Genomic DNA, 14,674 nt, shown 5'->3' with positions numbered 1-14,674 from the left:
CACACAGTAAGCTACCTGTAGACCAAGTACAGGTCTCCGACCCCTGGATTCTGTTCCCCACTTGCCTGACCAACCCCCTTCTTTAAATAGTATCACCTTGGCCCCAGCACCAGAGCAGGGATGGTGGTAAACCAATCAGAGCACGGCAGGCTGATCTGGGCAGGACAATAGCTGCCCAACCTTCTCCCTGGGGGGGTTTCCTGATGACACAGACATTGTTCCAGCCTGAGCTGAGCAAAGGACCTCATATCCTCAGCTCTATGCACATGCACAAATGTGTGTGTGTGTGTTTGCCTGTCTATATATACAAACAGGCATGCGTGTGGCCCTGTATTTGGGGCAGGGGGAGGAGATAGTGTTTCACACCATTTGGTCCTGGGGAGTTACTTCCCTGTGGCTTCAGAACAGAGGTGATGCGTTTGGAAAGGGTCAGCAGTCCCTGGAGGGACTGGATCTCTGGGCCAGGTCTGTCCTGCAGCCCCCTCAGGGCCTGCTCCCAATCTCAATAATGCCCCCCCCCCATCAGACTCAGATTGCCTCTGAAACTGAGAGCTGGGGCAATTTCAGAGGCCAGCTGGGCCACCCTCCTCATCTGATAGATGAGAAAACAGCCAGCCAGAGAGGGCACGTGATCTGCCCAAAGTTACATAGGTAGTTAAATAGCCATGCAAAGTTACTCAGTACATCAGCTAGACGATAGAGTACTGGCCTTCTCTGGCAGGCCTCAAAAGCAAAACAATGCTGACATTCTGGGACCTTCCTTCTCCTTCTCTGTCTCTGCTCTATCTCTCTCTCCTCTCTCTGTGTCTTTCTTCCCTCTCTCTTTCTGTTTGTCTCTCTGTGTCTGTTTCTCTCAACTAACCCAAAGTCTTGCAGGGAGTAGAAGAGGGAGGGGCAATTCAAGCCTGGGCCCTCTGATTTCAAAGCCAGGGTTCTTTCCCTGGCATGGCTGGGGAGCAGGGAGGCCATACCCCCTCACCAGCACAGCTGACTCTGGAAAGTCTTTCTCTCATTTTCCAGGCCCTCCCTTCCCAAATGAGGCTCTGTGCTCTCTTCTCTCTGCCTCCCCCATCATGCCCTGAACCTGCACCCTCAGGGCATCAGAAAACACACACCTAAGGGAACAAGGATGAAGTTACACCAAGCTCAGCTCCCTCCCGGGGTGCTGTTACCAAGATCCCTCAGGCATGCTAAGAGATTTCTAGGGATGTAGGAAGGAGACTGACAGGGGCTTTCAGGGCCCCAGCTGAATGGCTGAACCGAGGCCTTCCTGAGACAATGGGAACAGAGCATAGCTCCTCCTCCTTCCTCCCCCTGCCCCCCACCCCACCCCAGCAGCTGCCAGGCTGGGAAGGGAGGGGTCTGGCATTCCAGGCTCTGCTTCCCCAGGGGAGTCCCAGGGGGAAGGCAAAGGGCTGGGCCAGGGGGGCAGAGGAGGAGGGCCAAGTTGTCAGGAAGAGGTCCAAGGACAGGACCCTTCAGAAAACAACCAGTCCTGCTGGAAAGGAAGTCGGGCCAGCCCTCTCCCACGCTGTGGGCTTTGGGGTGCGCTCCAGGAAGGCCCTGCCTTGGTCCTCTGTACTTCAAAGATAGTCCCAAGCATCCTGGCTACAGGAGGGGAGAGCCACCAGCCCTTCAGACCACCCCATCTTGTACTCAATCAGCCCCAGTTGGGGGAAGGGCATACACAGTAACTGATCCTTCAGCTTGCTGGTTGAGTCCTTCACCCCTCAACCTGTGGGCCCAGTCAGCCTTGTGCTCAGCTAAACAGTGAGGGTAAGCCAGGGTCAAACAAGGCCCCTGCCCTCATGGGGCTTCCCCCCAGCTACAGGTCATAAATCAATAGCATATTCTCAAACAGGACAGAATCAGAAGGGAGGCTAAGAGTCTGGGATGTTGAAGGCTTATAGCAACTTAAAAAAAGCAGAAATTCCCCAGTGGTACAGTTAAAAAACAACAAAAAATGCACCAAAGCCAGGGTCAGATCATCTGGGTTCAAATTCCAGCTCTGCCTTTTACCAGGTGTGTGACCTCACGCAAATCTCTTCCCCTCTTTGCCTCAGTTTCCCCATATGTCAAATGAGAAAGTTAAACTACATGGCCCCCCAGGTCCCTTCCAGTTCTGAATGGATGGTCCTCTAATGGCCTGGGACTAGGGTCAGTCAAGGAATAATTCCTGGAGGAGGTGATATCTAGATGGAATTGGAAGAGCAGGTAGATTCAGAAAGGTGGAAGGGGGTGTGGGGATCCTCACAGCATGACTGAATAGAGGGGTACTCTCTCTGCCAGCCTGGACACAGAGCCCAAGCCTAGTTGGGCCTAGTGCCTATCTCTGTCACACCTGGGGAAAGAAAAAAGCTTTGGAGATCTTTGCTTCCTATATCCTTGGAAGATGGAGCCACATCTCTGTGGCAGAGGGTAGGTAGGGAAATTCAAGGGCAAATGAGGCTATTAGACAAGGAACCCTCAACACAGTTGCAGGTCAGCTAGAGACATTATATTTTAGTTGGTTGTTAAGTATGACAAAGAAGGAGCTAGGTGTCATAAGGAATGATAAGAGCAGTGGCCTGGAGTCAGGAAGAACTGAGGTCAAATCCAGCCTCAGACACGTCTTAGCTGTGTGACCCTGGGTAAGTCACTTAACCCTATTTACCTCAGTTCCTCATCTGTAAATTGAGCTGGAGAAGGAAATGGCAAACCTTTCCAGTATCTCTACCAAGAAAATCCCGAATGGGGTTCACAAAGAGTCAGACATGACTGCATAACAAGTCTGATATAAAGAGGAGGGGACAGGACTAGAGGGGTTAATGGCCTAAGTCATGGGTGGTCTCAGGCAAAACATCACCAATGCAGACAGCTATCCACCCCTCCCTTTGAAGCTCCAGCCAACATGGCCCCAATCCGGAGATCTCTGAGTCCTGCTCTGACCCCACACATGGGCTGAGATCAAACTGGACTCCAGCACAAGATGGGTGGCCAAGAGGCTGCCTTCCTGAGCCCATTCCCTCTGCCTCAGGAGCCTGGCTGTATGAGCTGGGTGACAAAGTCAGCTGTGCTGGGCTCCCCTCTCCCCAGCTGCTGCATGGGGCTAAGGACTCTGCCCATTCCCACAGTGGGTATGGAGAGCCCAGCTCTTCAATCTCAGCAACCTCTCAGGGACCCCACAGCTGATCCAGCAGTCCAGCCCATCACTTCCTGAACTAAAACATCCTCCAGGTCAAATTATTCCAGTTCAACAAAAGCATCCACAGAAGGACTATTATGTCAGGCACAGGACAAAGACCAATGCAAAATAGTCCCTGCCCTGAGGGAGATTACATTCACCTGGAATGCACTTTCTACCCATCCAGGCTTTAACCAACCTTTAAGACCCTGCCAAATTCTATCTGCGCTGGGCCTCATCAATCTTCCCTTCCTCGGATTTGCTTCCAGTTTGAACCCCAGGGTCTGGGGTCTGGTATATTATTCTACTGCATTATGGCATTCCCCAATGATCCATGGGGATCACTTTGAAAGTCTTGTCTCCCTAGGGACCTCCACTATGTCCTGAACCCATAAACCAAGGAAATAGGCCCTGTGTCTTCTTAGAATTCCTGGTTACAAGGTTAGGCCCTTATGGTGGGGGGAGAAAAGGGGAGGATTGGAGGACTTCCTTGTTACTAATTAGTGAATTAATCAAAGATGTAGTCTCTTGTCTACCCAGGGGATGAGGAGTAAATAGGAATTTGGAACATGCATGGTTTTTCCTACAAACACACACACACACACACACACACATACATGTTTTTATCCAAACACAGGACAGGATGGGGAGGGGTTTACAGAGATTCCATCACCAAAATGAAGCTTTCAGGGAACATCAGATTGCCCCGCCCTCCACTGGGGCCTGAGAATCTGGTTCTCTGGCCTAGTGACCTGAGAGGTCCTGCTGGTGGAACCCCCTCCCCACAGCCCACTTCTACCCCTCCATGCTCCAAGCTCCCTTTGATGGTCCCAGCTGTTCAAGTTCTTTTCTCATCAGCCCCAAGAGCTGGGCCAAATGAAGCAGCAAAGGCCCAGGACAGAAGCTGACACTTTCCACTTCGTTTTCTCCATTAGGGCTGGCCTCAGCACTTTTCCTCCCCTTTCCCTCAAGTGAAAACACAGTCTCAGATCACTGCTATCTGCTGACTGATAGGCAGACACACTGGCAAGGAGCTAGGGGGCTTCTCACTCACAGACAGACGAATGGCTCCTGGCCCCTCTACTGCTGGTTGAGAGATAGGCAATGGACTCTGGGGCCCATTGCTAGCAAGAGAATACACTGGGCTCTGCTTTACTGAAACTGGTCTCTCAAAGGTCACCAATGACCTCTTAACTGCTAAATCCAATGATGTTTTCCCAATCCTCAACCTTGTTGACCTTTCTGCAGTGTTTAGCCCTGCTGGCCGCCCTTTCCAGGAGACCCTCTCTTCCCTTGGTTTCTATGATGCTCTCTCAGAATTCTCTCCTCTTACCTAACTCCTCCTTCTTTCTCTTACTGGATCATCATCTTCTTCCCACTCCCTAACTACAGATTTCATAGTCACAGGATTGCAGAACTGAAAGGAAACTCAGTGACCATTTAGTGGCCCATCACTGAAAAACAATGTTTCCACCAATGTACCCCAGAAGCCTTTGCATGAAGACCTCCAAAAAAAGGGAGACTGCTACGGTCAGAGGCAGCCTGCTCCCTTTTAGGAAGACTCTCATCATTAAGAAGTTTTCTCTGATATCAAGCCAAATCAGCCCCTTTGTGGCTTTCCCTTCTGTTACTAGCTCCACCTTCTGGGGCCAAACAGACCAAAGCAATGATCTCCTCAACTTTTCAAATACTTTCAAATATACTCGAAGACTGCCATTCTATGGTCCCCCTGAATCTTCTCTTCTCCACACTAAACATTCCCAGGTCTTTCAACTGATCCCACTGAACTCAAGAGTCTTCACCATTGAGATTGCCTTCCTCGGGACATGCTCCAGAGGACCAATGACTTTCCTAACACATGGCACAAAGAACCAAACACAATATCTCAGACGTGGTCTGGGCAGGGCAGGATGGTCACCTCCATGTTCCAGAAAGCTCAGCCTCTCAATGTGTCCTAAGAGGGCATGAATTTGGAATTTTTAGCTATCCTATCATACTACAGACACTTTCAATGAGCTTCTAATCCACTAAAACCCCCAGATCTTCTTGCAGCATAGTCATACTTCACACATTGTGTACTTGTGGAATCTTTTTCTGAATCTCAGTATAAGATTTTACATTCGTCTCTACTGTACTTTCGCTTGGCCATGATCTTTTTAGATCCTGATTCTCATCCAATGTGGTAGTCATCACTCAGCTTTACATCACCTGCAAATCTGAACCTCGTGCCAGGTACACCTTTTTCCAAGTCACTGATTTTAAAAAGCAACAACCACATTAAAAAATCAGGGTCAAAAATTGATTCCTGGGGCACTCCCTGGAACACCACCTTCCAATTTGTCCTGGAACCATTACCAGCTACTTTGTGGGTCTGGCTGTACAGTCAGGTCCAATTCCTCAGCTGGATGCTATCTGTCCATCTTTTCCACAAGAACAGCATGGACCACTTTAACAAATATTAGGCTTAAGAAGCTAAGTAAACTGTATCTCTCCCCCCCTCTCATCTGTCAATTAAAACACCCAGCCCTTGGCCCTTTTTTTCTTATCCTTAATTCAATTCACCAAAGCAATTAAACATTCTATGAAGTGCCTACACTGTCCCAGACACTGAACTAGGAGTTAGGGGAACAATTACAAGGATACAAACAGCCACTGTCCTCAAGGAGTTTACCTCTAGCGGAAAGAGAAAACCTGTCAAGAAATCAGACTGATACAAGGAAAATGGAGGAGGCAAGTGGGAGTGTTAGTACCTGGGGGAAGCGGGGGATACAGACAGAAGACCAGGCCCCTGAATTCAGCCTTAGAGGCACACAAGACTTCTAGAGGTGGATATGAGCAGGGAGGACCTCCCATACAAATGCAGACGGAGCATCCATTTCAGGAAATGCAGAGCACTCCAATTGGACTGGAAGGACAAGTTCAAAAATTCAACAAAAATTTATTAAAGCACCCACTATGTGCCAGGCATGGTGATAGGGACAGGTCTTAGACCTGCAACTTCACTGAATTAGGAACTTCCCAAAAAAGAAACTCCCCCAACCAATGGAGGCATGCGTCTTCAAGGCATCTAGGTCTTAAGAGATGCTAGAACACCTAGGGGTCACTGATTTGCCCAGGGTCACACAAATAGCATGTGTCTGAGGCAGCATTTGAACTCAGGTCTTTCCAACTCCAAGGGTAGCTCTTGATTTATCCATTCTTCCACAAGGCCAAAATTGAAAACCGTAACCCCCCCCCCCCCAAGGAGTTCATATTCTTCATTTGATTTATATTTAATTTCTTAAAATCTAAACTCAGATACTCAATAAAATGGGCATTTCCACATGCACAGCAGAAGAGAAAAAGAGGATTGTAAGTGAAACGGTGACTCCCTGTTACTTACAGTCTGTTGGTGCTTATGATCTACTGGGGATACACCATGTACTTAAGGAAGTGGATACAAAGTAATTTACAAGGTAGTGGGGGGAGGGGGACTAGCTGTGCCGGGGAGAGACTGAGAAAAGGCATTGAGGCAGGCCTTTGTGATAGGGAATGGTGCCAAGTAAGGCTGGAAAGGTGGGTGTAAGCCAGGTCACGGAGGGCTCCAAATGGCACACTAAGCAGTTTGTATTTTATTCTTGAGCCAATGGGGAACCACTGGAAGTTTCTGAGAAGGAGAATTGGCATGGCAATGAGCCCGAGGAAGAGAATTCTGACAGCTGTGTGGAGGCTGGATCAGAGAGGGGACTGACTGGGAGCTGGGAGACTGAGCAGGAAGCTCTTAGAGGAGTCAAAGATGAGGAGCTGTGTATGTGGAAAGAAGGGGTGTAGTGGGTCATGGTAGAGATTGAAGGAAGGGAGGGAGGGAGGGAGGAAGGAGGAGAAAGAGGGAAAGAAAGGAAGGGAAGGAGGGAAGAAAGGGAAGGAAGAAAAAAGAGAAAGAAGGAAGAAAAGAAAGGAGGGAGGGAAGGAAAGGAGAAAGGAGGAGAGAGGGAAGAAAGAAAGAAAGGGAGAAAGGAGAGGAGGAAGAAAGAATGAAAAGAAGGAAGAAAAGGAAGAAATAAAAGAAAGGGAGGGAGGGAAGAAAGGAAGAGCATCAATTACATATTTAAAGATACATAAAAGAAACCAAAAGGGTCAGAAGGAGAACCAAACAGGGCAATTTTATTACTACCATGTAAAATTTCATATGTACTTTAAAAAAATGTATGTCACAGAGGTTCACAGGTTCAGAGACTACAATCTTCTTTTTTGTTCTTTGGAAATTTCATGGAGGGCCTGAAAATGCCAGACTAAGGAGTTTATATTTTATTCCTGAGCCAATAGGGAACCACTGGAAGTTTCTGTTTCATGTTTAATTGATGACTGAAATCAGAATAAAAAATGATTTTTTTTTTAAAGAAGGGGGCAAGGGGCGGCTTGGTGGCACAGTGAATAGAGCACTGGCCCTAGAGTCAGGAGGACCTGAGTTCAAATGTGGTCTCAGACACTTAACACAAAAAAACTAGCCATGTGACCTTGGGCAAGTCACTTAACCCTAACTGCCCTGCCTTCCTACCTCCAAAAAGCAAAAAAAAAAAAAAAACTGAGGGAAGGGGGCTGATTATAGAGAGAAGGGCAGCTAGCCCATAGCACACCCAGGCCTGGAGTCAAAGATTTAAGTTCATGATGCTGAATGAAATGAGCAGAACCAGGAGAACATCACACACAGTAATAGCCACATTATATGATGACTGACCCTGACAGACTTAGCTCTTGTCAGCAATGCAAGGATCTAAGACAACTCCAAAAGACTCGTGATGAAAAATGCTGTCCACATCCAGAAAAAGAACTGTGGAGTCTGAGTGCAGATTGAAGCAGACTATTTGCTCCTTTTTTCTTCTGTTGTTTTGTTTTGTTTCTTCTTTCTCCTGGCACCTCCCATTGGTTCTAATTCTTCTTTACATCATGACTAATGTGAAAATACATTTAATATGAATGTATATGTAGAGCCTATATCAGATTGCACACCATCTTGGGGAGGGGGGAGGAGAATGAGGGGATGAAAATTTAAAACTCAAAATTTTACGGAAGTGAACGCTGAAAACCAAAAATAAATAAATAATTAAATTTTTTGCCTTTTGGAGGGCAATTGGGGTTAAGTGACTTGCCCAAGGTCACACGGCGATTTTTTGTGTTAAGTGTCTGAGGCCAAATTTGAACGCAGGTCCTTGTGACTCCAGGGCTGGTGCTCTATTTACCGAGCCACCTAGCCGACCCAAATAAATTAATTATTTTTTTAAAAAAAGATCTAGTCTCAGTTTTACTAGCTATGTGATCCTGGCCAAGTCACTTAACCTCTCTCTGTCTCAGTTTCCACATCTGTAAAATAGGGATAATAATAACACCTACTTTCAGGGTTATTGTGAAGCTCAAAAGAGATAATATTTGTAAAGGACCTAGCACATGGTAAGTATTACATTTATATAGTGCTTAGTGTTTTTTTTTCTCTGAACTCCAACAGCTGCCAAGTGTCTAAGGCACAGTTTAGCATTCAGCAAGTCCACACTGTTTCCTGTGTGTGAATCTGATCTCCTCACTACCTGTGTAATTTGGGGCAGGTCAGTAAACTTGAGTTCCCTTATCTCTGATAATGTTTGTCCTTCCTTTTCAAAGAGGACCATAGCATCAGGGAAATGATTTGACCTGCAGTTGACTTCAATTTGATTTTAGGAGGGCTGTGCAAGGTCACCAGCCTCACTTTCTCCTCCAGAGCCAGTTGGATCCAGTGGCCAGATATTTATCAGGATGACTGGAGATGATCCAGGATGCAATGGGTGACCCTGGCCCTTTTAGGCTAAGGTCTTTAAAGGTACTCACTTAAGAGCAAGGCCATTGAGTGAATAGGCCTCTTCCCCCCCTCCCTTTGGAGGGCAATTGGGGTTAAGTGACTTGCCCAAGGTCACGTGGCTAGTTTTTGTGTTAAGTGTCTGAGGTCACATTTGAACTCAGGTCCTCCTGACTCCAGGGCTGGTGCTCTATTCACTGTGCCACCTAGCTGCCCAGTGAATAGGCCTCTTTAAGAAGTGACTGAAGAGAAGGCCTCTTTAATTAGAAAAAAGAAGAAAAGGTCTTTTCCAGTTATCTCTAAAATGAAGAGTGTTGGAGCAAAGCTTCTCCCTAAGGCTTAAAGTTGGAGACCTTGTGACCCCAGTTCCTCAGGGCAACCAGGGGCTGGCTCTTCCTAAAATTCAGCCTTTACTTGACCCTCCCATCCCTTCCCTCAAGCTATATCTCCTCCTTTTCACAGTAAAACTAGTGGGGGAAAAAAAAGAAACAACTGTCTAGACTCCTGGCCTCCATTTCTCTCACTCTGGCCCTTCCAAAGTTACTATTTAATTGAAGCTTCTCTCTCACTCTCCTAGGCCACCAATGACCTCTCATTTGCCAAATCCCAAGGCCTTATCTCAGTCTTCATCCTAGGCAGCTAGACAGTGAAGTGGATAGACTGGGAGTCAGGACTAAATCTTGCCTCAGACACTCCCTTGCTGTGTGATCCTGGCCAAGTCACCTAACCTGTTTGCCTCGGTTTCCCCATCTGTCAAAAGGGGGAAATAATAGCGCCTACCTCCCAAGGTTGTTGTGAGGATCATTGGGCTAACACATATAAATTGTTTCAGCAAACTTAAAGCCCCTAGCTGTTATTATGCCGTCTCTTCAGCATTCACCTCCCCCAGTGCTTTTTTTCCTCTCTGGGTTTTTTGTGACACTGCCCCTGATTGGTTTTCTTGCTGCATTGGTTCTCTAGTGAATCCCTGCCAATTCTCCTTTGCTAGATCATCATCCACAAGTCTCCCACCTCCCCCAAGCATGGGCTCTGTTCCCACTCTGACCTACCCCGAGGCTCTGTCCAGGGCCCAGCTCTCTTCTCTTTTCTGTTTCAGTGAAGCTCGTCAGCTCCCATCGGTTCAATAATCATCTCCCTGGGAGAACACTCCTAGGTCTATGGTTCTGACTCTACCTTCCAATCCAGTCCTTATCAGCTCTCCCCTGCACTTCAGTAACAGGTCTCCCTGCCTCCACTCTCTTGCCTTTGCAGTCCATCCCCAATCCAGCTGTCAAAGTGATTCTTTTTTTTTCTTTTTGGAGAGGGGAAGGTAGGGCAATTGGGGTTAAGTGACTTGCCCAAGGTCACATGGCTAGTTTTTTGTGTTAAATGTCTGAGGCCACATTTGAACTCAGGTCCTCCTGACTCCAGGGCCAATGCACCTAGCCACTCCCAAAGTGATTCTTCTTAAAACACATCCCTCCCCTGCTCAATAAACTACAGTGGCTCCCTATTATCCCCAGGATCACATTCAAAGTCTGCTGTTTGGCATTTAAAGTCCTTCACAACCTGGTTCCCAGTTTATCCCAGTTTAAACCTTTCCAAGTTTATTCCTGGTTAGTCCCCTTCACACACTCTGTTTCAGTCAAACTGGTCCTCCCATCGTGTCCTCATCCATGATATTCCACTCCAAGTTTCTGTCACTCTGACACAGTCAGTCCCCCATGCTGGCTATCAACCTTCTCCTCTCGGTCTTAGATTACCTAGCTTCCTGCCAAGCTCAGGTACCACTCCCTACACAAGCCCTTTCTTCATCACCAAGGCTGCTGGAGTTTTCTGCAGCCAAAGGATTTTAGATTTATTTTCTATTCAGATCCTACTTGCTTATATGTACACACTTTGTTTTCCCAGATAAAACATAAGCTCCTTACAGGCTGGGATGCCTTCATTTTTTCTTTGCACCCCCAGTGCCTGGCGTACAGGAGAGGTTTAATGTTTGCTGATTTTTCTCTTTTTCTGATCACTTTACCAGAGGCTGGGGGAACAGGGATCTGAATAAACACCTGTGGACTTCCACTACTTGCTAGCTGTGTGACTTCAGACAAGTCAATTGACTTCTCTGTACCCGCTTCCTCACCTGTAAAACACAGAGCTTAAACTACCCAGCCTTGAGCTCTAATCTAGGATGATCTGAAGGAAAACAGGTTTCTGAAGGCCTCAAGTGTGGAACAGGCCAATAGGTCAGAGAGGAGAGAGTCAATGGGGTCTGAATTTTCATGCTATGTGGCTTGCTATCTCATCTGACCCCAAGCTCTTTGTCAATCACCTTCACATCAGTATCTTTTATTAAACTTCAGGAGGGTAGGAAAGGTTTCCTTCTTATCCTAATTTGAGCTACAACTGTATATTCTTAGGAATGGGGCAGAGAGCACTTGAGTCCAATAGGGACAGAGAAAGAGTCAAAGAAAATGAAATACAACTCTCCATGTGTTCATACTAGCGTCTGTTTCCTGCCTCAGCCCCCAGGGATACTGGAGACATGAGACCCTGTATCCATGGGCACCCTGCACACTGCAGGTTTTTTGTACCCCCTGGTGCCTGGTGCCCAGAACCCCCTGGGAGGCAGCTGGTGACTGAAGCCTGTGCTTCTCCCCCTTCCCCCATTCCCCACCCCCCTGTTGGCCAGCTGGTCCTGACACGGCCTCCCTCCCCATCCCCCTCGCTGCCTGAGTCTCACTGGGATCACAGCATCCTGTCTCAGTGGCTGGCCTCTTCCTTCAGACTATGAGGAGGAGCTAGGTCTGTTCTTTCCCTGCTTACCCAAACTGCTTTTTCTGTCTCCCCCTGACTTGTGTGCTGCTCCCCAGGATACAGGTCAACTCTTGCTGGGGCTTTCCCAAGACTATGAGTTCTGTAAGATCAAGGGTCAGCTCCTTCTGTGTCCCCCAGACTGTGGAGTCAATCTCTAATGGGTGGGTCTGGCTCAGCTCTTTCTCTGCCCCATCATCCCCAGAACTGGGACACAGGAGCTGGGGGCCTTGGCTTATCACCCTTTCCATCAATACTAATAATGGTTGGAGGTGGAGGGAAGCCAAGTGATGCATCTCTGGAGGTGAAGGGTGTGGGGGAGCTCTCTGCAAAGTCCTGGCTCAGAGCCTCATTCTGGCCTCAGAAGTTTTGCCTATCTCATTCCTTCAAGGGGTTAGAGGTTAGCCCATCACTGATATCAAGGTCTCAGCAACTTTTGGAATCACAAGACTCCACCTTCCCCCTCCTCTGAACTAGGTCGGGCAACTTGAGACCGAAAGCAAAAGCCAGGATTCCAAGGAGGGAAAAGAAAGGGAGACCCACTGAGGGACAGATAAAGGGACAAGAAGGGGCCATGCCTGTTTACCTAGGGGCAGCCGCTTCCCAAACTGTCAATCTCTCCACTTTCTTCCAGCCTCCCCCAGGCCTCACAGACCCCAAGCCCCTCCCTAGCCTAGCTGGGGTGTGTGTGTACTCTGGGCTAAGTCGCCTCCAAGTCTTAGGGGAACAGCAGGGCTCATTCCTGACCCGAGGAGGACGCAGAGAGGGGCAAAGAAGGCACTGGAGACGCCTTCCCTTCCCCCCACTCCCAGCTGGTCCCCGGGCGGTGCAGAGGCTACCCTCCTCCGTCCCTCCCTCCAGGACAGGCTGGGGAGGAAAGGGAGCAGGAAATGGGAGCATGAGAGCGGGGGAGGCCGGACCAAGGGATGGACCACGGGGAGTGAACGCTGCTGGCCAACCTGTCGGACGGACAGAGGGAATGGCCGGTTTCCTCTGGCAACTCGGAGACAATTGGGGGCTCCGGGAGGCTGCGGCTGGGGGTGGGAGGCGGAGGATTCCTGGCCCCTGGAACCCGACGGCGTGGAGGAAGGGGTAGGGCACGATAGAACTGACCTCCCAGCTCCAGGAGCCCACACGCCGCCAGGGACCCAAGAAAGGACTGACGGCTGTGGACCCCCACGCGAGGGAGGCGGGGCTCCGGGCACGTGGCGGGGGCTCGGCCGCCGCCCCGCCCCCCGTCCAAAGGGGCCCCGGGGGACTGGGGGCCCCGCAGTTAGTTACCTGTTGATCTTGTGAGCGAAGGCGCGGCGCTCAGAGGCCGCCATGGGGGCGCCGTCCGTCTGTCCGTCAGTCCACCCGCAGCTCTACTCTCAGCCGCTCCAGCTGCTGCTGCTCAGCTCCCCGCGGCTGCCTGCCTCCCAGCCGGCCAGCCCGGGATGGACGGGGCGGGGCGGGGCGGGCCGGGGGCGGGGCCCTTCCGGGTGCCCGAGGCCGACTCCGTGCTGCCCCCTGCAGACCTGCGCTCCAGCCCCGACACCCCCCAAACCGGCGCCCCGAGCTCAGCCAGCTACTTGGACAACCCATGCATTCTACAGAGGAGGAAACTGAGGCCCAGGGAGGGGAACGGAAGTGATTTTCCCAAGGTCACAGTTGCTCCTGGACGAACCCCCCCAGCCCAATGGTCTTTCTAACTCACCATCCTGCCTACGATGGGCATTCATTCAGAAATTTTCATCCATCCATCCATCCTCCAATAACAAATGTTTGTTGACCTGACTCGATTCCAGTCCATTTTCCAGCCACCTGACAAATTGATACTTCTAAATCACACCTTCCGGGAGGAGGCCTTTCCTAGTCCTTCCCCTCCCCCCCCTCCACCCACCGCGATTTCCCAGATTCCCTGCCATTTACGCCAGCATCCTGCATCTCCCCCATTACACTGTGAGCTCCTTGGGGGCAAGACCATATTTTTACCTTCCTCTCTATCCGAAGCATAATCTCTTGATAAATGCTAATAGATTGGCTCCCAAAACACAGATCACCCGCTCCGCGCCCACCGCAAGACTCTCAAGTGGTTCTCCATTGCAAAGGCAAAGCTCTGCCCTGAAGAAAGGAAAAAAAAGCGCATTTATTAAACACCTCCAGTGTGCCATACATTGTGCTAAGCACATTACAAATATTATCTCTTTTAAGAGCCACAACAACCCTAGGAGATAGGTAGTATTTTTATCCCCTTTTTACAGTTGAAGAAACTGAGGCACACTGAGGTTAAATGACTTCTCCAGGGTCAAACAGCCTGTAAATGTCTGAAAGAGGATCCAAACCCTGGTTTTCTGACTCCACTCCCAGCTTTTTCTACCCACTGCTCCACTGAGCTGCATGCATTTTACTGACAGTAAACATATATACAGATCAAGAAATCCTGATCACTTTGGGGAACATCAGGTCAAGTCAAGCCAACAAGCATTTATTATATAGCAAGGCACTGTGCTAAGCCCTAGAGATACAAAGAAAGGCAAACAAACCACTAAGAATCAGGAAAGGACTTTTAGAACTAAACCTTAAAGGTACCTAGGGAAGGGAGGAGGGAATTTGTTATGGAATGGGTGACAGCATTTGGGAAGGCTGGAGGTGGGGAGTGGAAAGGCCCTGAGACAGAGAATGGGATGTCCAGTCCCAGAACTCAATGTCTAAGACTCAGAGTTACAGGAAATCAGCCTGGGAAAGTAGGCTCAGCCAGCCTGAGAAGGACTTTAAGTGCTGAAAAGAGGAATTTGGAGCGGGACTCAGGGTCATAGGAGACACCCACTTATGGGGGAGGTGACATGGTTAGATCAGGGAGTGCTTCCAGCCTCTCCGTCCTCTCCACTGTGGTTACAGTGACATCCTTCATGCACAGGTCTGACCATGCTGCTTCT

The 14,674-nt window shown here is 49.2% G+C and overlaps 1 protein-coding gene across 1 annotated transcript in view; it reads right to left on the bottom strand.

Moving 5' to 3' along the window:
* Positions 1-13,202, bottom strand: part of DOCK6 (dedicator of cytokinesis 6) — a 56,471-nt gene extending 43,269 nt beyond the window's left edge. The window contains exon 1 of the mRNA XM_069083031.1: positions 13,038-13,202. Coding sequence (XP_068939132.1) covers positions 13,038-13,081 — 44 coding nt within the window. The 5' untranslated portion in view covers positions 13,082-13,202. The remainder of the gene's footprint in view (positions 1-13,037) is intronic.
* Between the last annotated feature and the right edge of the window lie 1,472 nt (positions 13,203-14,674).

Source organism: Petaurus breviceps, unplaced genomic scaffold (genome assembly GCF_028583685.1).
Source record: "Petaurus breviceps papuanus isolate PSGF00001 unplaced genomic scaffold, PetGlider_PUasm1.0 172, whole genome shotgun sequence".
NCBI classification, from domain to species: domain Eukaryota; kingdom Metazoa; phylum Chordata; class Mammalia; order Diprotodontia; family Petauridae; genus Petaurus; species Petaurus breviceps.
The sequence above is the reverse complement of the archived record's forward strand: the minus strand, read 5'-3'. Positions and strand labels throughout refer to the sequence as shown.